The 27746-nt window shown below is 41.6% G+C and overlaps 1 protein-coding gene across 4 annotated transcripts in view; it reads right to left on the bottom strand.

The window, feature by feature from the left end:
• usp24 (ubiquitin specific peptidase 24) overlaps positions 1-27746 on the bottom strand; it is a 154139-nt gene that overhangs the window by 19902 nt on the left and 106491 nt on the right. For all 4 annotated transcript variants that reach the window (XM_034180428.1, XM_034180429.1, XM_034180431.1 and 1 more), the window contains 20 exons: positions 27320-27481; positions 24567-24637; positions 24304-24464; positions 24165-24226; positions 21157-21348; positions 20849-20963; positions 18867-19011; positions 18651-18770; positions 18425-18550; positions 18070-18168; positions 17892-17974; positions 17658-17799; positions 17450-17569; positions 17046-17260; positions 13573-13697; positions 13339-13480; positions 10209-10359; positions 10013-10108; positions 5499-5602; positions 5237-5350 (listed from right to left, as the gene is read on the bottom strand). In XM_034180428.1, coding sequence (XP_034036319.1) covers positions 5237-5350; positions 5499-5602; positions 10013-10108; positions 10209-10359; positions 13339-13480; positions 13573-13697; positions 17046-17260; positions 17450-17569; positions 17658-17799; positions 17892-17974; positions 18070-18168; positions 18425-18550; positions 18651-18770; positions 18867-19011; positions 20849-20963; positions 21157-21348; positions 24165-24226; positions 24304-24464; positions 24567-24637; positions 27320-27481 — 2545 coding nt within the window. The remainder of the gene's footprint in view (positions 1-5236; positions 5351-5498; positions 5603-10012; positions 10109-10208; positions 10360-13338; positions 13481-13572; positions 13698-17045; positions 17261-17449; positions 17570-17657; positions 17800-17891; positions 17975-18069; positions 18169-18424; positions 18551-18650; positions 18771-18866; positions 19012-20848; positions 20964-21156; positions 21349-24164; positions 24227-24303; positions 24465-24566; positions 24638-27319; positions 27482-27746) is intronic.

Below are 27746 nucleotides of genomic sequence, written 5' to 3'. Positions count from 1 at the left end.
ACTGAACTGTTTGTAGTGTCTAATCGGTCCACTCAGTCAGCTGACTGTTGCTATATTTGACTGTTTTGCAGCTGGAAAACTCATGGCCGTAAGTTTGTTGAGCTATTATAACAAATGGGTGTTAGCTGCCATTCAGCCAGGCTTTGCTGCACCATAATTCTGTATTTTTTTAAAAAAAGGGTGGTTTTTCTTTCTTCAATTTTAACAAGTATGAAAATGTAGTCAAAGCAAATGTAGGTCAATGTATTTATAAACAATAAGTGGTTGGAAAAATTTCAGCACCCCTACCCAGTGCTCACAGGACTAAGTGGGACTAAATTATTTACAACCATGATCAGCATCCTTCTGCAAGATGAGATCACTTATCACACTGAAATTAAAACCAGAGCTACAGTTAAGAAATTAAAGCCTATACAAACTAGAAATTGGTAATCAAGTTCAAAAAAAGGACCCCCCCCACCCCCGAATACTATGTCACTTGCATGCATTGTAAATCTTTTGCAGTCAAACACCTGAATTAGCAAACAGGTCAACCTCTGCAAATGCAATTGACGAATGCGATGTAATAATCAAACAAACAGAAATCCAATAATGTCTCTTTGAAAGTGCTGGACCAGATTTATTTTCTTCCATGCACATTTTCACATGTGTACAACACTGTGTGAAAGTCCATTGAGATCCACCAAATGGTTTAGGAGGAGCTGCACAAATTGCACGAATAGACTGGGCATATATATACACACATATATATATATATATATATATATATATATATACATATATATATATATATATACACACACACATTATACAAATACTGGATGGTAAGGCATCCAACATAGGCGTCCAATATTTCTCTATGTTGGACGACTTGACATCCATCAATTGTTATGTTCTCCACTCCCCTCCCAAATTAAGCAAACAACAAAGAGTCAAGTAAATTAGATCAATTAGATCTAATTTAAAAAAGGTGATCAATTAGATCACCTTTTGTGGCCTCGCAGTTTCGTGGATTGTTTTTTTTTAAGTACGATTTTGCATGCTTTTTTTTTTTTTTTTATTTTAAACAGCGCATTGTGTTCTGCGTCCTTATAGGGTGGGCCGGTCACGGCACTGGTTGGCATCACCGCGACTGCTGCCACTGCCTCCGATGCGCTTACTGAGTCTGCGGGCTCAGTAAACGCAGCAGTGGGCCACTCACACCGTACTCCTGTCTGCTGTGTAGAGCTGCGCCAAATCTGGCAACAGGTCCAGAGACTACGCTCGCTGTTTTGATGCGGATGTTGACCGCAGCCGCAACGCTCCGTGGCCACCGAGAGAGGACTTGGATTCTTTGCGGGTCCCACATCCGTACCTCCGGAGGCAGTGTGCGAAGGGAGAGCATGCGCATTGTGTTCTGCATGTGTCTGTTTATAATCTTCTCGCCCAGAAGAAAAAAGAGAGTGTTTACACAAGAGAGAAAAGTGAGAAAATGTTAATGCCTGTTTGAGAAAAGTGTATAAAGTGTGTGGTGAGGGGTTTTACAGCGTTAAAACATCTATAATTGCAAAAAATAGCGCTGACTACTTCACGGATTTTGCTTATCGCGGGGTATTTTTAGAACGTAACTCCCGCGATAAACGAGGGACCACTGTATTTCCACTAGTTCCTCCTCTGTGAACTCAGCAAACCTCGCTGGCAGACGATTTTCTGCTGTTGTTGACATGTTAATCCAATGTAACTTACTGGTGCCAAGCATGCCAAAATACAGGTAAATGATGGACAGAAAGGCTAATCTGTGAATGGCTATTGCAATCTGAGTGGAGAACATTATACACATATATATATATATATATATATATATATATATATATATACACACACATACATACACATACACACACACACCAATTTTATAAAAATAGAATGCTAAATTGATTGAGATACTATTTTCAGGTGAGTTATGACAAATCATACTTACAGTGCATCCAGAATGTCACAGCGCTTTACTTTTTCCACATTTTGTTATGATACAGCTTTATTCCAAAATTGAGTAAATTCATTTTTCCCCTCAAAATTGTCCTCACAACACCCCATAATAACAACATGAAAGTTTTTTATTTTTTGCAAATGTATTCAAAATAATAATTTAAAAAATCTTAATAATCATATTTACATAAGTATTCACACCCTTTGTGCAAAACTTTGTTCATGCAAATTTGGCAGTAATTATAGTGTCAAGTCTTCTCGAATATAATAGCACAAGCTTGGTGCACCTATCTTTGGACAGTTTTGCCGATTCCTCTTTGCAGCACCTCTCAAGCTTCATCAGGTTGGATGGGGAGCATCGGTGCATAGCCATTTTCAGATCTCTCCAGAGATGTTGAATCAAATTCAGGTCTGGTCTCTGGCTGGGCCACTCAAGGACATTCACAGAGTTGTCCTGAAGCCACTCTTTTAATATCTTGGCTGTGTGGTTAAGGGCATCTCTGTACATTTCTGCATTCATCTTTCCCTCAATCCTGACTAGTCTCCCAGTTCCTGCTGCTGAAAAACATCCCCACAGTATGATGTTGCCACCACCATGACTCACTGTAGGGATGGTGCCTGGTTTCCTCCAAACATGACGCCTGGCATTCACATCAAATAATTCAATTTTTGCCTCATCAAACCAGAGAATTTTGTTTCTCATGGTCTGAGAGTCCTTCAGGTGCCTTTTGGTAAACTCCAGGTGGGCTGCCATGTGCTTTTTACTAAGGAGTGGCTTCCATCTGGTCACTCTAACATACAAGGCTGATTGGTGGATTGCTTCAGAGATGGCTGTCCTTATGGAAGGTTCTCCTCTCTCCAGAGGAATGTTGAAGCTCTGACAGAGTAACCATTGGGTTCTTCATCACCTCCTTGATTAATGCCCTTGTTCCCTGAATGCTCATATTCGATGGGCGTCCAGCTCTAGAAAGAGTCTTGGTGGATCCAAACTTCTTCAATTTGTGGATGTGCTCACTGGGACCTTAAAGGCAGTAGAAATGTTTCTGTACCGTTCCCCAAATTTGTGCCTAAAGACAATCCTGTCTCAGAGGACTACAAACAATTCCTTTGACTTTATGCTTGGTTTGTGCTCTGAAATGTACCGTCAACTGTGGGACCTTATATGTAGACAGATGTGTGTCTTTCCAAATCATGTCCAATCAACTGAACTTACCCGAGGTGGACTCCAATTAAGCTGTAGAAACATCTTAAGAATGATCAGTGGATATAGGATGTACCCGAGTTCAATTTTGAGCTTCAAGGCAAAGCCTGTAAATAATTATGTATATGCTCATTTGGTGAAAGTGGACTTTTGACTGCAGGGGTCTAGGATTTTTTTTTTTTTTTGATGCCCAGGAATATATTCTAGAGGTTTTTTGATGACTATTTTCTCATCCCACTCCCCCAATTTAGTTGTACTCCTTAATGTGTGTTGTATTTGTGTTTTCTTTTGCGTATTTTCACCTTTTCTTTACTTTTATCTCAAATTGACATCACAACCTACATGTTTGTTTGATAAGATAACTAACCACAAGAGTTGTAATCATTTTCACATTTTAGGCTTCCCTTATCCTAACTAACCTGAATTTAAAGCTAGAACTCCAAACAGACCCAGTAATGCACAAGCTTAGACATTACATTAAAAAAAGATATTGCTTCACATCCCACTTTAGTTATGTAGAAAAGTTAAATTAAGTGAATTTATCTTTATGTGGCTCATCAATTAAACTTAGTCCAGAACTGCAGTAAAACGTAGGCCCAGATTAATGCCGATTTAAACATTGTAGTTGTTGTTGTTCTAAGTAGTATTATGAAATATGTCTTCCAAAGTGGACCTTTAATTGGGGGGTGTTAAGGAGGTCACATCCCACCCACAACACCCTCTTTCCGTCTGGATTTGCCCATGGTTTGCAGTCTTTGAGCAGGAACATCATTCTATCCTCAGAAAGAGGTTTTAGGCGTATTTTTTTTTTGGTGAGGGGGACATTAGTGTTTATTGTTAATGTGTCGCGGGTCTGCAGCTGTGTTTTTAGTTTAACCATAGCAAGGACACTCACAGAGACACTCAGAGTAGACTTTGAAAGAAAAGAAGTCTAAAAAGTCTAAAAATGTATTTGTAAAACTCTGCTCTTTGCTCACTGTGTGGCACTCAGACACTCACACACACTGCCCCCACTCCTGAAGTGCAGACAGAACACAGAGGAACAGACACAGAAGCCTTTACACTGGTGTTAAAATCCAGAAAGATCTATGTAAAACTGCGACTGCATTCGCTTCTCGATATTTTGGAATTGAAAACTAAGCAACATATTTTTAATATAAATATTTTATGCAGAAATGGATATTTATGTGAAATATAACTAATAAAAATGCAGTTTTCTGTGTTGCGGTGGAGATCTCGCATTCCTAAAACATATATGTAAATACTAATATGAAAGCAATATACAATACAACAACTGGAAGATCAAGCTTTGGACAAATGTACGTAACAATGGCAAAATAAGAAAATCATAATGAACTGTGCATGTCAGCAGTCTGTGTGGTACTGTCCTTGAAGTATATCAATTAATGGCCTTCATACTTGGAGACACAGAGCCTCACAGAGTCAAAAAGGTGTCTGTCAGTCAGGTGGGCCCTGTGCTTTGATTGGTGTATTTTCGGGATGGAGTAACCCAAACATTTCTACTTAAACTCAGGGAATGGTATGACACTGAGAAGATACCACAGCTTAAAAAGAAAAATGTAGAATTTTTATGCTTGAGTGCCAATTACAGCCTGATTCATGATTAGGACCTAATTAAGCTGACTGCAGTCCAGCTGGGTAGATTCAGGAAGGCTATGAATATTACCAGACCTTCACATCAGTTTTCCTTGAGTGTGGAAAACAGACAATTAGATTTTTAGAAAGTTATAACATTTGTCCTGCTTGTTTCCAGAGCAGAAGGTTCATGTTTCCAGACCATCCCACCCCATTTTGAATGTAACGCGGAGTTGCACAAGGACGAGCATCTGGTGAAAACCTGTGCCAAATTAAAACATCCAGATCCATGTCGGAAATGTAGCGGCAACCCCAAGTGAAAAACAGAGAAGCCAGAAGATCGATATGCCAGCTGCAAAGATTTAGAATCTTCTTCCTGGTGCGATGATACATATGTAGATATAATCTCATATGATGACGGACATAAAAACAAACATATGTGACACGTCTCAGGGTTAAGCAGATGCTGACCTGGTGATCTCTCTTCCTTCTGGGCAAACCAGGTACTGTACCATCCACTGGCAGGCCTCACTGCTTTTTGTCAACAACACCTCCACAGTGGCCATCCATTCCTCTGTGTCAACACTAGATGAACAAGGACATTTTTATTATTAGTGCAAACTATATATATATATATATATATATATATATATATATATATATATTACAAAGATGCATTTTTACATGCATTACAAAGATGCATTTATATTACAAAGATGCGTTCGGTACATACCGAAGTTTCTTCTTTGTGTGCAGGTAGGTGTGGAAGAGAAAGTGCACAGCCAGCTGAAGGCTCTCTTTAGCCATGGCCTGGTAATCTGGGTGCTTCAGCTTTGTCTGTAACACAGATATCTTTATCTTAGAGCCATGTGACTGATCTTACTCATTTAGTGACACTGCAACTCCTTCAACATCACGCAGGGCAGCAAAGCTGTTTTTAGTGTCTGTCAGCTCGGTCACTAAATGATGCTGTGACTGATAGCTGTGTTCAAATGTCTTTGTTCCTGTTCAACGAGACCTTCTATAACAGACTATAGACTGAATCGTGAAGAAAATGCTCTCTCCAATGTGTGTGCATGTGAAGACTAAGAAAATGGTGGCTAGTACTGTATTTTCATGTTGAAAACAATTTAAATTATACCACTGTGGTTTAATTTTATCCTGTTGGTTTTGATTTGCATTGTTACTCAACTCGGAAAAAAAAAGGGAACATTTTTTAAATACTGGAATGGACTACAGTGGGTTGATCCTCAACACAATGCAGCGGGTCTCCACATTGTAACATGAGATATTTACACAGAAAGATGTTAGAAAGATTTTTTTAACTTTTAATTAAATACGTACCGTAAAGGCTTTTTTCCCCTGAAGTGTTACACCTAAATACTGCTGCACACATTATCCAGCACACGCACAGTGTCCCTGCTCCATACTGAGAACTGAGTAATTTTATAACTTTTTCTTGAGATTTAATTGCGCGTGCAGCCAGGATCGCATGGAGCTTGTGGTAAGTGAGATGCTATTGAGGAGCTGTGACTTTTGCGACTTGTTGCGCCTAGAAAGAACCGGTGGGGAGGAAGGGGGTGGGGGAGGTTCCGTTCTGCTACCTGATCTGACAGCGCAAAGTGCCGCAGAGTGACTTGACTTCACTAAAACACAAAGGTAAGACCTTATATTTACACTGTGTGTGTGTGTGTGTGTGTGTGTGTGAATTCACACCGCATGAGGAGCGCAGCTGTCATGAAATCAACTGACAGCATCAACTGACATATTTGTTGTTTATTTGAGAACATTTTAACTTATTACCAGGCAGCACTTTGCAATTATTTTATTTTCCTGTTTGTATAATGTTACAATAAACTGCTGGTTTAAACAACAAGCAAATTTAGGTTCTGTATTTTGTTCCCATACTGTACTGAAAATGAACCGAACTGTGGCCTCAAAACCGAGGAACGTATCAAACCGTGATTTTTGTGTATCGTTACACCCCTAATAATAGTTGTTTTTTCCATACATGCAAAGGCATTGGGAATACTACACATTCTATTCCAAATCAAAACATGAAGAAAAACATATCAAAGCGCCTGACGGGGCATCATGCTCTAAATTCCTGGGGAGAGCCTTGCGGTGTGTGATGGAATACAGCAGTCCTCACAGAAACTGATGTAGGATGTCACAGTGTCTATAAACCCATGCAAGGACCTGAAAACATCCCAGTCAGTGCAGTCCAACCACAACTGAAGAGTCTGTAGGGTTTCCTTGTTCCACTGCTTTGATGTCCTCACAACAGGTTTACACAACTTTAGTTTCTGCCTTAATCAGGTGGACGATGGCATGGTCAGAGCGGCCCAGTGCAGTGCGGGGGATGATGTCATAGGCGTTGTGGAAGGGAGAGTAGTAGTAATCCAAAGTGTTCTAACTGGTCAAGCATTTGATACAACTGTTTTTTTAACTGTTATTTTTAACTATTTAACTATTTTTAACTATTTGTTATTTTATGGCTGAGGCTGAGGTTTCCTTGAATGTATTCTGAGCATTGAATGATTTATTTTGGAAAACCAGAAAAGTTTTCTTGTGAAGGGTGCTACACCGGAACCGTCACCATTAGAATTTGGTTGGCCAGCATGCGCTGGGCCTCCTGCATGTTAGCCTGCAGTGGGATGTAGATGCAAACCAGGATGAATGAGGAGAACTTACAGGAAGAATAGAAAGGTTTACAGTTTATAAAGAAGGATTCCAGGTCAGGAGAGAAGTGCTTCAGGATCACTGTCACATCAGTACACCAGCCGGTGTTAGTGTAAAAACAGATTGTTCCACGCTTCGTCTTCCTGGAAAGTGTGGTGTCACAATCCGCTCTGAGGAGTTAAAAGCCCACCACCTGAAGCGCAGAGTCCGGTGTCAAGCCACACAGTCACGCTTTCATGAAGCACAGGACTGAAGATGAAGAAAAATCTCTTTTTCCCTACCAGTCGCTGAAGTTCATTTAGTTTGTTGCTCAGTAAGCGCACACTGGAGAGAAATATTCCTGGAAGAGATGTATGTAATTCTCTGTGGTGGAGACTTAAGAGTGCCAGTGTGTTTCCCTCTCCTCAGGTATTTCACAAAGGTGAGGTACCTTTGACCACAATGTCCAGAATTTTATGGATATAAAAAGAAAGGTAGGAAACAGTCCACCGGATTTGTTTCCCTGATCTTCATGACCTCATCCCTGGTGAAGGAGCTTGAGCTACTCCAGCAAAAAACAGATTTAACAAGTGCAAAAAGTGAAAAATAAAGCACACAAAACACAGACAACCATTCACGGTGCCATCTTGGAAAGGACTTGTGGGCTTGACTTGGGGTCAAGCCCACAAGCCGACTTGGAGTTCTGTTTGGAGCCAACCACACTAACCAGTGGAAGTAAATCTTTTGCAATGGAAAACCCGAATTAGCAAACTGGCCAATCTCTGTACATGACATTTTACACAAATGTATAATGTATAAAACTATACGAACAACTTCAAGATGTTTGACCAGAATTGTTATTTATTCATTTATTTATTTATTTTTATTGTGTAATGTTTCACTGAAATCCACGAACCGGTTCAGGAGAACTTACACTTATGAGGTTAACATCATATGATGCATTAACTAGAACAAAACTCCAATTATTCCCACCTGAAGACATCAGACTGGAATAATTTAAATTTTAATGTTCATATGGTGTGCAACCATTGTGTGTAGTTTCAATAAAACCAACCAACCAATTTAGGAGGCATGTGCTTAATCTGGTGGTTTGGGCAACTGGTAAGGATGTCCCCTGGGCACCTCCCTAGGGAGGTGTTCCAGGCATGTCCACCTGGGAGGAGACCCCGGGGAAGACCCAAGACTAGGTGGAGAGATTATATCTCCACACTGGGTTGGGAACAACTCGGGATCCCACAGTCAGAGGTGGTCAATGAGACCCAGGAAAGGAAAGTCTGGAGTACCCGGCTGGAGCTGTTGCCGCCGGGACCCAATCCCAGATAAGCAGTGAGTGAGTGAGTGAGTGAGTGAGTGAGTGCTTAACCCTCTGGAGTCCAGGGTATAATTGGCAGTTTTTGACTACTTGTGGTTTTACCTTCATAATTTACTGTTGACTTTGCCTTTTTTGGTTGTAATTTTTTTTCAACACAACCTCACCTGTGTGACTTTACAGTTTTTCTTTCAGTCTTACATACTGTATTAACACAATGAACCTAAATTCACACACAAATATAAAAACCGAATAGAAAAGTTTTTTTTAACTGTGAAAACCACAAACATGTTCAACAAACCATTTTTAACCAACCAACTTAGAATGCAAACAAACTGTAAATTTTAAAAAATATGTACAAATGTAGCAAACAAAGTTATGTACAACTATTTACATTAAAATGCAGGAAATGCTTCAGGCATTTTTTGTACATCTATTTACAAGACAGTAAGAAGCCACACAAATTATTTGTGCCACTTAGAGAAACAATTCATGTCCAACACAAGACAGAGGTCTTGTGTTGGATATGTCACAGGCCACACTTTGTCATTCATCCTGTTGTCCACCTGGAGGAAGCTTTGGCACCTCAGTTTGTCCTTGGTGGCTCTTTTTTTCCTGCAGCAACACCCCCACATGGGGTTGTGGTTGGTGGTATTGATTGGTTTACATCATGCATTTTACACCAATGATAAAGCGGAAGTTGTTTTGTTTCCGCCTCCGGCCAAAAAACAAAAAAGAACAGAGGAAGACGTTCCGGCACGTACTGCACAAAGTGCCTCCACAACCAAATACGCGGGCTAATTCATTAAATTAATTCATTAATGATAATTCTGGATTGGTTTAGGTCATGCAAATGATAAGGGAAAGTCATGTTTTTTCCCCTTGTAATTGCTCTGGCCAAAGTGGAGAAAAGAGGGAGAGAACTCCCGTTTGCACATGTGCTAGATGAAGCACCGCTCCACACATTACCATAATATTCAGGGAAAAGCCTGGTGAAAATTATTAATTGCAATTCAAGTTTTACTGGGCCTATCAACAAAATTTCAATACTCGTATATAGTGTGACATCTGCACGTTTAACACACATTCAAACAGAAACACAGCGTGTGGGGGATTTGATGGGAGGACCGCTTAATTCGGTCATGTAACTTTGATGCGTGTCGGCGTTAAACGACTTTAGAGGGTTAAACGACTCGTGGGCAGACAGGATGATTCCTATAACCCCCCCATGAAAATGTATAAAAAGTAGCACATACTGCATTGACAGAGGCCAGAGAGAGGGTGAAGTTGAAGTAGTCACTGTTGTAGACGTCTCGGTTCCTCATGAACTTGAGATTCTCGTCTCTCACCATCTACGCATGCATACACGCACGGACACACACAATTGTTATGATGGTATGAAAACAAACTTTTTTCAGAATGGTCTGGAAGCTACAGAGTTCCGCCATTTACCCGATAGATGCTAGCAGGCATCTTCTCTACAAACAGACCCTTCTTCTCTCCCTTGCGGACCAGGCGGGTTAAGAGGGTGAGGCGGTCATTATTTGCTCTAGGTGGGCGAGGAGAAGACTGTGGAGAAACATCAGGTGAAGATGGAGCAGACCTGAGAATTATGGAAACAACACAGAAAACTGAGTCAGCACTAAGCCAGTCTTTTTATGAAAATCAATGTGGTGAATCCTTTTCAGAGGGCAGGTAGCTAAGCGGATGAGAAGCTGGCCTGCCAATGTGGAGACCTGGGTTTGAATCCTGCTCATGTTACCTGTTTACATGAACAAGTCTCCACTGTCTCAGTCCAACCAGCTGTAAATAAGTACTGGCCTCAATTGTGTAAGTAATCTGCGTTGGACTGGCATACCATACAGGGGGAGCTGTAGACGTTAATCTGCTTCAAGCTATGGAATCCGAAGATAAGCACCAGCACCAACACCAACAGGCGTCATGGCCAATACAGGACTTACTTCTTTCAAAGTCGCAACTGTGACCAATACTGAGAAACTTAACACACAGTTCTATTTTATCCTGATGTGGCAGGAGCTCTGTTAGCTACAGCAAAAAAAAAAAAAAAAAAAATCTCCAATACTGTTGGACTAGTTTATATTTAAGGATTCAGAAATACCACTCCACTATCACAGTGATACAACAGAAAGACTGCGTTTTGAGAGACTGCGTTCACAAAATGTATTGCATCACTATGAGCACTGACACGACGTAATGTTTTTAAAGACAGAAATAAAAACTCATTTGTGTCGTCATATCACTGTGACAGATTTGTCTGAAATATATCTGATGTGCAGCTGTGAATGCAGTCTTTGCTGATAAAAGGTAAACTTCACAATGGAGCTAGCATGGAAAGCTAACGTGTAATTTAGCTAATCCAGGTGCATGCAATCAGTGGTAATGGTTTTAACAACAGCCGCAACAACTTGAGTTACTTCTGGCACAGTGATCATCATGTTATGACCTTCAAAGCAGCAGAAATGTTTCTGTACCCTACATCAAATTTGTGCCTCAAGACAATCCTGTCTCAGTGGTCTACAGACAATTCCCGTGACTTCATGTTTGGTTTGTGCTCTGACATGCACTGTCAACTGTGGGACATTATATGTAGACAGATGTGTCTTTCCAAATCATGTCCAATCAACTGAATTTACCCGAAGTGAACTCCAGTTAAGCTGAAGAAATATCTCAAGGATGATCAGTGGAAACAGGATGTAAAAAACAATATCCAGTGTGTTGTCTTCATTTTCCCTGCGTTTTATGACTCTCACACACGGAGCAAGTTGCTGTGACAATTATTTCGCGTGCACGTGAAAAAAAAAAAAGCCGTCTGCTGCTCTTCTCTCAAACTCTGTCATAACCACACCTGATCTGCTTCGAGTTGCTTCCTGTGGCGTCATGACGACGCAGGAATATCTGCATCAGGTGATCGCAGCAGGGGGCAGAGAGGAGGTGAGGACGCAGCCTGCAGGTTCTCTGCACTTCTACTTTATATTTGTTCTTGTGCTAAGCTGCAGGTCTGCGCTCTGAGTTCTGTTATAGTTTATCTTTCCTCCTTTGACTGCGAGATGCGCGCGTGTGAACGAACCGTCAGAGAGTAAATGTGAAGATGTCTGGAGTTATAGTTGATGTGGACATGTCCTGTCTCTGGCAATCAGTCTGCGAGCAGGACTTATGTCTTTTTTTTTTTTTTTTTTTTTTAAACACTGATGAGAGTTTGAGAGGAGAACAAAGAACTAACTCCCTGCAGCCAGACAGTTTTTTTTTTCTTTCTTTTAATTGTTCACATGTGCGCGTGTGAACGAATCGTTCGTGAGTGGACTGGAGATGTCCGGACTTTTTACTGCATGTGGACATGTCCTGTCTCTGGCAATCAGTCTGTGAGCAGGTCTTTTATGGATTTTATTTAAACACTTTTGTGAGAGAACAGCGGAGGAGCAGCAGCTGCAATCAGCATTTTTTTTCTGTGCTCTTTTTTGAGCGTGTAGTTTTACCGCATTGTGTACACGGTATAAAAACAACCTTGCGTGATTTATACTTCAGGAACAATGGAACACAGCAGGAATCATAAATTGGCGTCGGGTAACGTTGTCTTGTGAGGGTGTGGCTTCCAGTCACGTCGAGTACCGCCCTGTTGGTCTGATTTGCGTTGGATCCACTTAATTTCTGCGTCGAACACAGGGCACAAACAAAAATTAAACGTTTAATTTCTGGCGTACGATTTGCTTCGTCCTTTGCGTCCCTCGTGCTGTTGTGGGGGGAGGTGATGGTCTAGTGGTTAAGGTGTTGGGCTTGAGTCCAGAAGATCATAGGTTCAAATCCCTGCCTGACTGGAAAATCACTAAAGGCCCTTGGGCAAGGCCTTTAATCCCCTATTGCTCCCGGTGTGTAGTGAGCACCTTGTATGGCAGCACCCTGACATTGGGGTGAATGTGAGGCATTATTGTAAAGCGCTGAGCGTCTGATACAGATGGGAAAGCGCTATATAAATGCAGTCCATTTACCATTTGTTGTGGTATCGAGCTGCTTGTCTCGGCACTGAGTTGCTTCGATGCGGCGTCGTAATGACGACACATGACGCAACTGGAAGCAGCCCGGTGTGAAAGGGGCTACGTGCACATCAGAGGAGGAGATTTAAGGTTGATATAAGACTGACTTTTGGTTGTGCAAGTACATTTTTTGTTACAAGCACCAGTGCAAGTAGGTTAAAAAAATGTATTTCGACCCCTGTTAATCCACGGCTTTACAACATTTGTATTTTAACATTTTTGTTACCGAAAACAGCATTTGAGTGTCACAGATTTGTCAGTTGTTGTGGTTTGACTTTTGTCTCTGTTACTCCTAAAACAGAAGGGTAAAATGGGGAACAATTTTCTGCTGCAATATTAAAACTTGTATCTACTCTTAAATGGTATCAACTCATGGTTACTCATACTTCAGTAATACTACAGACATGGGAACAGGAAACAACATCTAAATGATCCAGCCATCCCTGACCCAGATAAGTGGTTGAAGATGAATGAGTGAGTGATCCAGTCATAATTGCTGACATTTTTATATTTGGTGGGTAACAATCACTCACAGTGTAAGATCCTCAGCTTCCTGTCTCATGATGCTGACTCGACTTTTTTTGGGAAGAACAGGAGAGTTCTGGTCACTGATCTTCTGATAGAACAACATATAGGCATTCCAATACCTCCTCCGTACATCAGGGTATGGGTTTGCTGTGTGCGCATGCACAAAAACAGTATTACTCAAAATGTATTATTTAATAATTCTGTACTAGAATGAACAACTCCACACATGCATCACTTACACTGATCATAAACCTTGGGACGATACTCTCCACCAAAGCACTCATACTCCAGACTTTCATCATTCATTTCAAATTCCTCAACCACATTGTCGTTGAACTTGTACCAACGTCCACGGGCACCTCCACTACAAGAGAAGAACAAAACTGTGAACAAGTTGTCAGATTCATTTAAATTTGCTACAACAGAACTGGAAATGAAACAAAACAACCAATCAACAAAGGCATACATACACTCATAATAAGACACAGAGCATGATGTGACCAACCCAGCATAGCTTGATTTTTGCAAAGTGTTTCTTTCATTTCACCAAGTGTTTCACCCAGGTAACTCAGTGTTGGGAACACCAGTCAGCAACTGGAAAAAGCCATCGGAATACCTGCCTCAAGCCCTATGACTGCTGGAATAGATCCCAGCCCTCTGTAACCATTAATTAAAGTACGCAGATATAGAAAATGGATGAAGTGTGTTTTCATGGACATGATGTTGGTAAAGCCATTGTACAGCTGCATGAGAGAAAATACACCCATGCGCGCGTGCGCACACACACGCACACACACACACACACACACACAAATGTGGATCAGAGCACTACATGACACACAGACCAGACCTGACCACTTACTATGTGATGTGGACAGTCCCATCATTCAGACCATATTTGAATCACATATACGATAAATCTGATTTAAATGGATAGTCTGAACAAAGCCATACAGAGGTGATTTCTACAGAGCTATTGGATTTCTACAGATGCGTTTCAGTCTGAACAGTCTGACCACTCAGTATTTCAAAGTGTCTTTTGCATCACTTGCAATGCGACATAAACAATGACAACGAAGAATCCAGAATTATGGACGTGGCGGATAAAGAGCGCGCAACACTGGAAAATAATAACAAAATAAAATAATGGAAATAACATAAGTTGCAATAGCAACTACAGTCTATTAGAGTGCGTTCTGGGCCTCATATTTCTGTCTGAACACAACCTGCATCCAACAGAGTAATGACTGAAGCCGAGAGGAAATTTAATGTTTCTGTAATGTTGCCGTTATTTCCATCCTAAAGACACCCCTGCAAACAGGAAGAAAGCTGTTATAATCTGTTTTTTAAATGAACATTTGCATCACGTGAAGCAGACTTGTTGGCTACCCCAGCACACAGAGCAAACAAAGTCTTTTAATCTGACCTGTTGTGTTCTTTCAGCCGGATTCATCATTATAGCCTCACAAAAACTGTTATCCACATAAGACGCCCTTGTTTTGGAAGACGAGATCTGGAAATACTTTAATTCCTTACTGTGGAAATTTCTTGTGAATAAATGCAGCATTTTTAAAGAATTCCCTCAGCATTATAATACAGTTTATCCTGCCGCCAAAAAGAAGAAAAATTCTGTATTTTAAAAGCTGAAAGTCCTTTCTGCAATCATTATTAGTGTCATAATGCTCCATTTATTTCACGCTTATACTTAAACTCCTCAAGTGGTTCACAAGAGAGGGACGGATGGAGCATGAGATCGACAGATGGATCGGTGCAGCGCATGCAGTGATGCGGTCGCTGTATCGGACCGTCGAGTTGAAGCAAGACCTGAGCAGGGGGGCAAAACTCTCGATTTACCAATCGATCTACGTTCCGACCCTCACCTATGATCATGATCTAAATCATGAGATTTGGCTCATGACCGAAAGAACAAGATCGCGAGTACAAGTGGCCGAGATGAGTTTCCTCCGCAGGGTGGCTGGGTGCTCCCTTGGAGATAGGGCGAGGAGCTATAATAGCATTTCTGCTATTATAATAAATACTTAGAGGATGATAGTAATAGAGATGAGAAGAATGACAGTGAAATAACAGTCACTCAGGTGGTGGAGGGCTTAGTGTGTAAAACGTTATTGAGAAGCCTAACGGCCTGTGGGTAGAAGCTGTTCACCAGCCTAGGAGTCCTGGACTTCAGACTCCTGTATTATCTGCCTGATGGTAGGAGTGTGAAGAGTGAGTGTTGGAGGTGTGTATAGTTCCCGATGATATTGTGTGTCTTACGTAGGACTCTGGTTTGGTAAATGTCCTACAGTGAGGGGAAAGCTGCCCCATAAATGTACTGTGATGTCTTAATCACAGGCTGGAGAGCCTTCCTGTCTTGAACTGTACAGTTACTGTACTAGACTGTAATGGCAGTGGAGAGGACAATCTCAAACATTATACCTGTATAAGTTGCAGAGAATTGTGGCTGACATACCAAATTTTGTCAGTCTTCTCAGAAAGGACAGTCTCTGTTGGGACTTCTTGATAATCTGTGGAGTGCTGTATGACCACGTGTGATCATCACTGATGTGAGTGCCAAGACGTTTGAAGGTTTCACCCTCTCCACCTCTGTCTCATCAATGTATGGTGGTGTTTGCAGCTCCCTACTCCTCTTTGGATCAATAACCATCTCTTTGGCCTTGTCTGCACTGAGGTAAAGATTATTATTGCAACACTAGGCTACTAGAACTGCCACCTCTCTTCTCTATGCTGTCTCGTCCCCACCAGTGATCAGACTGATGACTGTAGTGTCATCTGCAAATTTAATGATGCTGGTGTTCTTCTGGGAGGCTACACAGTCATATGTGAAGAGTGTGCAGAGCATGGGGCTCAGCACACAGCCCTGGGGTGTCCCATACTTACAGTTATTATACTGGATGTGTGGTTATTAACTGTAACTGACTGGAATCCGCCTGTTAGAGCAGACCATCACAGACACACAGATCAGATCTGATAACTTGAAATATATTATGCAGATGGATGGTCAAGAAGATCTGATCCTGATCAGACAGGCCATAAAAATCTGATTTGGGCTTCAATCTGAACATAGCCAGGACCTCCAACAACCTTTGTCCATTACTTTCACATCTCTCCCTCAAAGTCAGTTTGTGGTATATATGATTTATTCAAAAGTCTACACTGAAACATGACAGATAAGAAAGAGTGTGTCTGTCTATAGTGTGCCAATGTGTACTGCTCAACAAGATGCCATAATGGACTGGATAAAGTCCCCATCTGTCAGCACTTCAGTCAGTCTGGTGATTTGGCAAGCTAAATACCCACATCTCTTGGTGAAAGGACAACTGACACAGAAAAAAGCTCAAAAGTCGTTTGAATATCCTAGACAGTCACTACCCCAGAACAATCTTTTGTGTATTTTTCCACAGTAGAATAAACAAACCAGGGAGAAAATATTAGTTTCTGTGGTATTTTCACGATCCACTTTTCCAGTGAGCAGACTTGCCTTCCAGAGCCAAACATCTGGAGACACTTACAACTAAATCAAGAGCCCACATAAAATCTGAGGCTGCATTAAAGCGCCTCAAGGAGGTCCCGTAACCTCTGCCGGGAAAACTGCAATAGTAGATTATTGTGCTCCACTAATCACTGGCTATGCTGTTCATATATAAAGAAGGGAAGAAGGCTTTTTACACAACAACAATGCAGTGCTTCTCACCGTCTGTCTTTAATGAAAGAGTAGTAGTGTCCGGCATGTGCTTGACCACTATGAACGACAACACCCACAAGCTCGTGGTTTTCAGAAATCGTGACCTTCTTCCTGGGTGACCCCCCTGAGCTGCTGTCTCCCCGTCCTTCACATCCGTCTCCACTAGAGTCTTGACGAGCCATTCCAGACACAGTGTAGGGCTCCATGTTCAACACCCAAGGAAACTGCACAACCACCACCAAGAAAGAAGAAGTGGGGTGGGGTGGGGGTGGGAATCATACTTTATCTTAAACAATCAGATTTATTTTGACAGTTAAGGTGAATCTTAATTAAAATTGAATAGTCAGGGGTGTTGTCGAAGTACCAAGAGAATAAAGAAATTAAAACGTGGTTAAGCAGTTGGTGAATTATACCCGAATCTGTTCATCATATTTGATGGATCGGCCGCTTTCCCAGTCAAATCCAAAGCGCATGAGGTGAATGCAGAGAACACTGGGAAGGGATTTAATGCAAGTCCGCTTTACTGTGGTCCTCTGTGCAAACAAAAACAAATATGCACACCTGTTAGTATACGTTAAACCAGTGCAGGGCAATAAAAATTAAGCAGCACATTATACAGACCTTCTCTTTGCATTTCTCACAGTAGTAGGCATTGCTACCCTCTAGCACCTCCCCTCTGACAAACTGATCTAATGAGATCTCTAAACTTTGGCAAGATGTCACGCCCAGGTTCAATGCCATGAAGGTTTCTTCACGCTCATACCTGCAAAATAAACGTCAAACATCAAACTACAGCTGTGATTAGTTTTAAAATGGAACACTAATATTAAATTGAGAAAATAAAATATAGCTCACCGGTGAGGGCAATCTTTACAAATCTTTTGGTCAGAAAATATTCCCTGAAACGTGTTTTTGAAGATTTGTTCTCGGCCCATTTTCTGGTGAGAGGGAGTGTTGCCATTGTAATCAATCAGCTAATTAAGGTATTTGGCAGATACAGAGGTGTTTAACTGGTGTGATTATTGACTTTTACCTTGAGATGTTCATCGAGCTGATCAACCAGGCTAGTGAAGAACTCATAGGCATCTTGCTGTTCTCTTACATATAACTCTCTGTTCCACATTTTGAAGATCTACAAATTGCATGTACAACAGTTCAGTTAACGAGCCAATGTGTGTATCCCACTGACAAAAATTCATTTATTTGAGCTAAGTGAAGAAAATGGTGATCTAGGAAAATAGGGAGCTTTACAGTTGACAGCAGAAACATTCTTTTTTCCACAAGCTTGACCTTAAAGTGTTTTAATAGGTCTTTCAGCTGTCGAAGTTAGATTGATGTCAGGCTGACTACAGACCCTTAGATCCATGTCTTGTTTCAACACTGTGTACCTTCCAAAAGTTCTCAGGCACGTAGTACTGCAGCTTGCTCTCCATTAGATGGCCAAACAGAGACTGGACCTGGTAAAAGACGCTCTCATCTGGCTGATCTGTGTCATCCTCGATGGAAAGAAACCCCTTTAACAGATAAACAAGCATTAATACTGACTTGCCACATGAAATTGAGTTCTATGTCAAAGCGCAGGTATCACCTGGTGATAATACACAAAACACACACCTCCGGTAGGCCAGGCTGCATGTAAAGCTGCTGGAACACAGCATTCATGTAACATGTGGCTCCCCCATTCTTCAATCCAACAAAACCTGAGACTGACCGACTCTCTACTGGAGGTAGATACTGACAAGAAAACAGAGCGTTAATATTGCATCTAAACTATCATCCATGTTGAATAAACATTGGTTTTGAACAAACGGCATTTAAACAACGTTTTACATCAAACTCCTTGCAGAGGGAGGAATCAGACTGATGGTGCATGGACAACAGTTCTTTGGTGATGAGCCGGAGGTTAGCGAGAGAGCTGTCTGCAAGCATCACCAACACCTCATAAGCAGCCAGCCTGCTGCTGGCTGTGCTGCACCTGATCGGACAAACACACAAACAAGAAAGCAGTGAAAGATAATACTAAAGGGGGGGTAAATGGTTTTGGTTCTGTCAAAACAGAACAGATTTAACAAGAGTGCTCTGAGAGCACAATATTACCCACTAGCAAATGCTGCTTTGTTACACATGCTTGCTACATTCTGATAACATTTGAAGGTATGTGATAGTTTATTTCAGAATGCAGACACCAATGCATGAAACTGGCAGTGTCTATGTTTGTGAATCAAGGGTCACTTGTCTGCCAAAATGTGTCAATATTGAACAATATTACGATATGTGTATTACCAACCTATAACAAGGAATTGAGCCAAGTTTCACAAAATTCCTCCTAAAAAATGTGGAAAGAGTTGATTACAGAATGCGGGCACCCACTCATGAAACGGTCAGTGCCTAGATTTGTTAATCAAGGGACATAACTCTGGTAAAATGGGACCAACTTGAATGATAGTATGCATATTGCAAACCTATAACAAGGACTTGTGCCAAGTTTCACAAAATTCCTCCTAAAAATGTGAGAGGAGTTGATTTCAGAATGCTTAAACCCTTTTTTTTCTGGGACGGACGGACGGTCAGAAATTGCCACAATATAATCCCTCTTCAGGCCTTCAGCCAGCAAGGGATTAAAAACAAACAAACAACAACAAAAAAAGAGCAAGCTGTTTATAATTAGGGCTGCAGCTATCGATTATTTTTGTAATCGAGTAATCTATCGATTATTCTGGTCATTAATCGAGTAATCGGATAAAAAGTACTTTTGCTTTTTAAAACATTAACAGTCCCGGGCTCTCCCTAAGTAATGGCACAATGTCACTGCGTCATCACGGAGATTGTCAAATTTAGTGTATCCCTTTCTGTTTTCCTGGGTAATTATGTTTTCACATCATTTATTTATATTTTGGATCTTTCCTGGTGTCAGGAGCTCAGCCAAAGTCAGGCCAAAGTCTTGACATTTTGCTCAAATGGTGATGGGTTGTGGCTTTCTGTTTTTTGTTTTCCCAACTTGTAAAATGCAACCATTTTTATTTATTTATTGATTGATTTATTAAGGTGGTGGACTGGGTCCCTGCATGAATTTCTTTTTAACACTGCGATTCAGCCTATGCTTTTCATTTTCAGCTGGAGGTTGAACATGCAGCCTCGCAGTCACTGTTTTTTTATTATTATTATTTTATTTGAGTTCCAGTTTTTGTGAAGCATTGTGTGTTGCCCAAAAAAGCGAAAATTAAAAAGCGAAACACTTATTACGAATCTAAGCAAAACGCAGAAGAAAGCGTGGACTTCTTCCAGAGACTCTGTGGCCGGGATGGAGCTGTGTGAGGGCAGTGCTGAGCCGCTCACACCGGGCAGAGAGAGGCAGTAGCCGGCCGCCACGCGTAGAGCGGCCAGTGGACGAAACTGTGTTTATAAAAAAAACAAAAAAAAACACTGCTTTGCTTTAAATGCACAGTAAACTATTTCAGATGATCAGCGTGGACCGTCTTTTTCATAAAAGACTTTATTTCATTCTGTTTGTCGCGTTGGAAAGCTGTCGCTATTGTGCTAATTTGATTAGCGCTTGCTCTAGTCTTCTGTTTCTTTTCTTTCTTCTGTTTGTTTTTCTGGGGACGTTACAGCGCCACACACAGGCCTGGCATATGCACTACAACGTTAAACGAACAGAATTTGCCTCGAACATTTTTTGTAATCGAATTATTTGAATTACTCGACTAATCGTTTCAGCCCTATTTATAATATTCAAAAATGCATTTGGATTTTTACTTAGAATTCAAAAGAAACATTTAATATATGTGACGGACAGGAACAAAATGCCATACTTGGGGTGGAAGTCATGGCTGGGAGCTGGAGAAGATGTAGGATTAGAAGTGTTTATGATAATGCGCGATGCTCGAAACAAAAAGTCATCCAACAACTGCTGGGTCAAAGATGGACCTGTGGAGACAGTTTTACATGATTAAATACATAAGACTATTGTTATTTACACAAAATCAACTGGCCAAGCAAAAACAAAAGTCATCTTAATACTGAGGGTTTAAAAGGTAACAAAGATCACCTTTTCCCCCCTTACAACAACACGGAATTTCCAAAGAAGTGCACAATGTATATATGTACTGTACACGCTCACCAAGAAGCTCCTTCTCTTTACCACAGAGAGAAAGCAACGTTTTGATTAGCCGGAGGTGCCCAGCCAGTAAGACGTTGTCAGCTTCACTCGTCTCCATCTCAGAGCTCCAGCTGGGCTCAAAGTTGTCGAGCCAAGAGATCTCGTCCTCTAGCATGGTGGCTGCACTCACTTTTAACACCTCCATCTCAGAAGCTGGAAAATGACGAATCGAAAAAAGGAGATGTGAGCGAGAACATACGATTATTTCATACATGGTGCCTTTACAACGCAAGTCCTTTGCTAATATTCAAGATTATCCATCCACTGTCTATACCCACTTACTCCAATTAAGGGTCACGGGGGCTGAAGCCTATTCCAGCAGTCATAGGACATGAGGTGGGGAACAACCTGGACAGGATGCCAGTCTGTCACAGGGCCACATATAGACTGAAGAACACATTTGCATGCACGCCTACAGCCGATTTAAAGTTTCTAAAGCACTTTACCTGCATATCTTTGGACATGAGAGGAAGCTAGAGCACCAGAGGGAACTCACACAATCAAGATCATTTAAACACAAAATCATTACATTTGCAAGCGGGACTGTTGCCTCACAGCAAGAAGGTCACGGGATCGCTTCCCACCTGGTCATTACTGTATGGAGTTTGCATGGTCTCCCCGTGTTTGGGTAGGCTCATACGGAATGGTCCGGTTTTCTCCCATTTCCAAAGACATGCAGGTTAGGTAAATTGATGACTAAATTTCTGTAGGTGTGTGTGCACGAGTGTGAATGTGTTTGTCTGTCTATATGTGGCCCTACAATAGACTGGCATCCTGTCCAGGGTGTAACCTGCCTCATGTCTTATGACTGCTGGGACACGCTGCAGCCCACCTTGGACCTTAATTGGAGTTAGCGGGTTTAGAAAATGAATAAATGACTAATTGCATTTAAGGTGTAATATATTGATGTACATTCAAGCATTTGACTGTATAAAACATTTGCTTCTTTTGTGCATCAGCTGCTAGCTACAAGCTAACTGACTGTAGCCCAAGCGATAAACTTCAATGGCGCCATTTGACACCTTTCTGGAAGTCAAAAATCTTGCAGTTCCTTGACTGGCTGCAAAACAGAGCAGATTCACAAATGGCTCCGTATTGAAATGTCCAACTTTAGAGCAGAAATAAACATGTTTCAGCCTGGTACAAAACATGGTTTAGGTCCCTATAGATCAGGGGTGGCCAAGTTCGGTCCTCGAGAGCCACCTTCCTGACACTCTTAGTTGTCTCCCTGCTCCAACACACCTGAATGCAATGAAAGGCTTGTTAGCAGACTTTTAATGAGCCTTTCATTGGATTCAGGTATGTTGGAGCAGGGAGACAACTAAGAGTGTCAGGAAGGTGGCTCTCGAGGACCGAACTTGGCCACCCCTGCTATAGACAGTTTCCTCCCACTGACAACTGTACCAGGGGTGAATTCTTTTCTAACTTCTTAGTTTAAGATGTTTTAAACCATAAAGTTCTGTATAATATTTAATAAATAAATAAATAAAAATAATTTTAAAAAAATTAATATTTAAAAAGGGGGACCAGAGAGTGTGTGCCAACTACAGCGGCATCACACTACTCAGCCTCTCTGGAAAAGTCTACTCTAGCGTGCTAGAAAGGAGGGTTCAGCCGATAGTCAAACCTCGGATTGAAGAGGAACAATGCGGGTTCCGTCCTGGTCGTGGGACAACCAATCAACTCTTTACTCTCACAAGGATTGTGGAGGGTGCCTGGGAGTATGCCCACCCAGTCTACATGTGTTTTGTGGACTTGGAGAAGGCGTATGATCGGGTACCCCTGGAGATACTGTGGGAAGTGCAGTGGGAGTATGGAGTGAGGGGGGGTCCCTTCTCAGGGCCATCCAATCTCTGTACTTGCAAAACAAGAGCTGTGTTCGGGTGCTTGGCAGTAAGTCGGACTCGTTTCTGGTGGAGGTTGGCCTCTGCCAGGGCTGCGCCTTGTCACCAATCCTGTTTGTGATATTCATGAACAGGATATCGAGGCGTAGTTGGGGGGGGAGAAGGGTTTCCAGTTTGGTGAGCTCAGGGTTTTATCACTACTTTTTGCAGATGATGTGGTCCTGTTGGCTTCATCGGCCGGTGACCTCCAACTCTCACTGGATCAGTTTGCAGCCGAGTGTGAAGCGGCTGGGATGAGGATCAGCACCTCTAAATCGGAGACCATGGTTCTCAGCAGGAAACCGATGGATTGCCTACTCCGGGTAGGGAATACGGCCTTGCCCCAAGTGAAGGAGTTCAAGTACCTTGGGGTCTTGTTCACGAGTGAGGGGACAATGGAGTGCGAGATTAGCTGGAGAATCGGCGCAGCAGGGGTGGTATTGCATTCACTCTACCGTACTGTTCTGATGAAAAGGCAGCCGACCCACAAGGCGAAGCTCTCGATCTACTGGTCAATCTTCGTTCCCACTCTCACCTATGGTCATGAGTGTTGAGTCATGACTGAAAGAACTACATCGCAGGTACAAGCGGTCGAAATGGGCTTCCTCAGGAGGGTGGCTGGTGTCTCCCTTAGAGATAGGGTGAGAAGTTTGGTCATCCGTGGAGAGCTCGAAGTCGCTGCTCCTTCGCGTTGAAAGGAACCAGCTGAGGTGGTTGGGCATCTGGTAAGGATGCCTCCTGGGCGCCTCCCAAGTGAGGTGTTCCAGGCATGTCCATCTAGGAAGAGACCCTGGGGAAGACCCAGGACTAGGTGGAGAGATTATATCTCCACACTGGCCTGGGAATGCCCCGGGATCCCCCAGACAGAGGTGGTCAATATGGCACGGGAAAGGGAAGTCTGGGGTCCCCTGCTGGAGCCGTTGCCCCCGTGACCCAAACCCAGAAAAGTGGTTGAAGATGAGTGATGAGTGAGTTTTGTATAATTGTGGGTGTGATTGCTTAGACTCACAATCACGTAAAAAGATAAATATCTTAAAAGTCATTTTACGTAAATACTGAAAAGAATCAGTAGCTTCAACTTCTTACTTGTGAGATCATCCAGCAGTTGACATCTAAGGTCAAAGTATTCAGTGCACTGGGAAAGCAACCTGAAGAGAAAACTCAACATTACCAAAAGACTACAAATGAGAAAGCAATTTTCAGTTTTTCTTTACTACTTATGTACCTCTGATTAACGCCTCTCATAACAGATGTAGGACTCCATAACGGCAACTGAGCAGTGAGAATGACTGAAAGGAGGAACAAGTTGGGCTTCTGGACTTCATGGAAAGGCGACGTGTCAGACTGGCTCAACGTGTACAGCTGATCACAAGCAACACGGCGGATCTGACGCAGAATGGGGCAGAATGAGAGAATGCATGAACACAATATAAAGTTGTACATCTATTTTGTAATTACTCTACAGAGCAACAACGGGCTGCGGTTTACCTCATTACTGGGAGATCCCAGCAGGATATCGATGACAAAATCTTTGACGGAGGGCAGATTGTAAAAACAAGCTGACATAAAACAATAACAAAAAAATATTCACAGTTCAGTCTCACTGTTAAAGTTGGGAAAGACAGAGATAAAACATTCTAGGATCTAAACAACACACACTGGATGGTGCAATATCAGAATGGTTGCTGTGCTTATCTCAATATATGCAGAGGTGCCAAACTTCAGCGATGCCATACCCTAACGTTGGACTTAAGCATTTTAATTTTTAAAAATAATTATGGCATTCCTTATCAGGAATTAACCAAATTTCATTACAATATCAAGAAATAAAACTAGTTCATCCGAATTATTTTAAAATTCTCAACAAATTCTAACTGAAAAATTTAGCAGATCTCAAAATTAACATGTTTATTTCATCAATACTGAATGAGTAAATCTGAAACCCATTCAGTGGTTTGCATTTGAAAGCTTGATAGAAAAACTTCTGACTGAAATTCTTAAGCTCCTTTCACACATGGGCGAGCGTAGAGTTGCGTATTGCGGCGTACAGACATTGAGATATGCAGCTCTACACTAACTTTAAGTAGCTCTACACAGAGTTTTTGCTCCCCTACGTGGCACTATGCTGAGGGGTACGCGAGGCGGACGCAAGAGATTAAACATGCTTAATTTTTTTCTGCGTAGAGCACTGGACGCAGAAAGCACACAGTTTTTAAGCAGGTCTGCAGGTGCCTGTGCATGTTTATAACAGGTGATCAAACTGGCAGATGTGTGCGTGCTCAGGTCAGGTAATCTAAACAGCACGTGAGTTTGTTGTGAAATGATCCACTCAGCTCGCACCGCATCTGCGTGTTTAAAACAGATGATCGAACGGGCGCACGAGTGTGCGGTGAAACTCAACCCGTAGCACCTGTGCATGCTTAAAACAGCTGATTGTACTGAAGGACACAATACATGTTAAGGTTTGAACTGAGTGCATCAAGAATAGTCGATCAGATGTCAAACATTCCAAAAATACAGGTTTTAGATAATTTATTAGCATCAATAATTAGACCATTTTAAAGCTGTACTCTGCACTAAAAAAAAAAACAAAAAAACAAAACAAAACACAACATGAATACAATATGAACAATATTATGAATATATGAATATATATATTGTATATATGAATATATACAATATGAATCTAATGTCCACTAGTTTTGTCTTTTTGTGTATTCATGAAAAGGTGCTGCTGAAACATTGGGGGGTAATCAAAAAAGGTTTGTCACATGTAAAATAGCCTGATAATGGGAACAGCCGACACTAGCTAATTTAACCACTGAATTTCAATTTATTTTCATTTATATAGCACCAAATCACAACAGAGTTGCCACAAGCCGCTTCACACAAGTAATGGCTAACCTTACTAACCCCCAGAGCAGCAGTGGTAAGGAAAAACTCCCTCTGAGGAAGAAACCTCAATCAGACCAGACTCAAAGGGGTGACCCTGTGCTTGGGCCACGCTACAGACAGAAGTTACAGAACAATTTACAAAACAAATATACAGGAAATGCTGTTGGTGCACAGGACAGAAGGGTCTCCAGCACAAATACCACACCCATCTCTGGATGGTGCTGCACCTTAAACAGAGAGAAAAAACAGAATCAGGCATCACAAAGACAAGAAATACAGTATAATTTGCCAGCATTAAACAACAAGAAAAACAGGAAATACTAAGGTGCTCACCGGCCACTAGCCCTAAGCTTCACTAAAAGACCCAGAATTTAGTTAAAGTTGAGGCCGAATTAAAAGAGTAAAAAACGCAGAACTATACTATACCAGTATGCTCACCATACGAAAGGGAAAATAAGTGCATCTTAAGTCTGGACTTGAAAGTCTCCACAGAATCTGACTGTTTTATTGATGCAGTGAGATCATTCCACAGAACAGGGGCACAATAAGAGAAAGCTCTGTGACCCACAGATGTGTTATTCACCCTAGAGACACAAAGTAGCCCTGCACCCTGAGAACGCAAAGCCCGGGCCGGTACGTAAGGCTTAATTAGGTCAGCTAGGTAGGGAGGTGCCAGTCCGTGAACAATTTTATAGACTAGTAGCAGAACCTTAAAATCTGATCTCAATGGGACAGGAAGCCAGTGAAGGGATGCCAAAATGGGTGTAATGTGGTCGAACTTTCTGCTTCGTGTCAAAAGTCTGGCTGCAGCATTTTGAACTAGTTGAAGAGCCCTAATGCTGGACTGCAGTAAACCATAAAATAAAACATTGCAGTGGATTTATTTTTTCTGTTTGGTCCGTCATTCAGAACTGCATCTATACATTTCCTCTTCAGGTGTGACCACTTTACCTTTACATTACCTTATACTTTTGATGCCTTCAGTCTTTGGGAACTTTTACCAACACTGTTAGCATGAGCTAAAATATATTATTATTATTTTACCTAGAGTCAAGCTGACCAATGACTAGAACCAAAAACTGAGTCGTGCCCCCCAGACTGGCACACAGCTTCATCCTTATGTGCTCGCAAATGTGAATAAACACATAATAGATGTTCATATCGTAATAATTGCTTGAAATATCATAAAGTTCTACAGTGCATGTTGAAATCACAGTGATTATGACAAAATTGTAATGGCTGGCACCTCTATATTTGTGAAGGGATCTTGACAATGAGTGGATGCAGACAACTATCAAAAAAACAGTGTGAGCCAATGCCTGTTGTGCATTTTTACAGAGTCTTACAAAGTTGTTGGCAACGCAGCTGCAGACAGGTAACCAGCAACGACAAAGCTTCTCGAGCAATAATGGCATCTTTGATGGAGACACTCTGCTGTCTTACACATATCCCTGCATGCAACGCTGTTGGCACAGTCTCGCCATCACTGCTGGAGCTGCAGTTACTTCCTGCAAACAGTCATTAATACTCAACTTTACTTTCATATCACTGAACAACACGACAAATCAGAAACCAGTCAGTTGTGAACATTACAACTTCAATTAATATAAATGAATCAATAATAAGACTGAAAATGTAGAACTCAAAATATGATACAAAGACTGAACCTCATGGTATCTCTGAAGAAAGACAACATTTTGTCAGTCCGTAGGGCCAAATTCACTCGAATTATAACAGACAGATAAAGTGTGATTATTTAGCCAGTCTGCCTGT

This window comes from Thalassophryne amazonica, chromosome 10 (genome assembly GCF_902500255.1).
Source record: "Thalassophryne amazonica chromosome 10, fThaAma1.1, whole genome shotgun sequence".
Classification (NCBI taxonomy): Eukaryota; Metazoa; Chordata; class Actinopteri; order Batrachoidiformes; family Batrachoididae; genus Thalassophryne; species Thalassophryne amazonica.
This window is presented reverse-complemented; position numbering and strand designations above follow the sequence as displayed.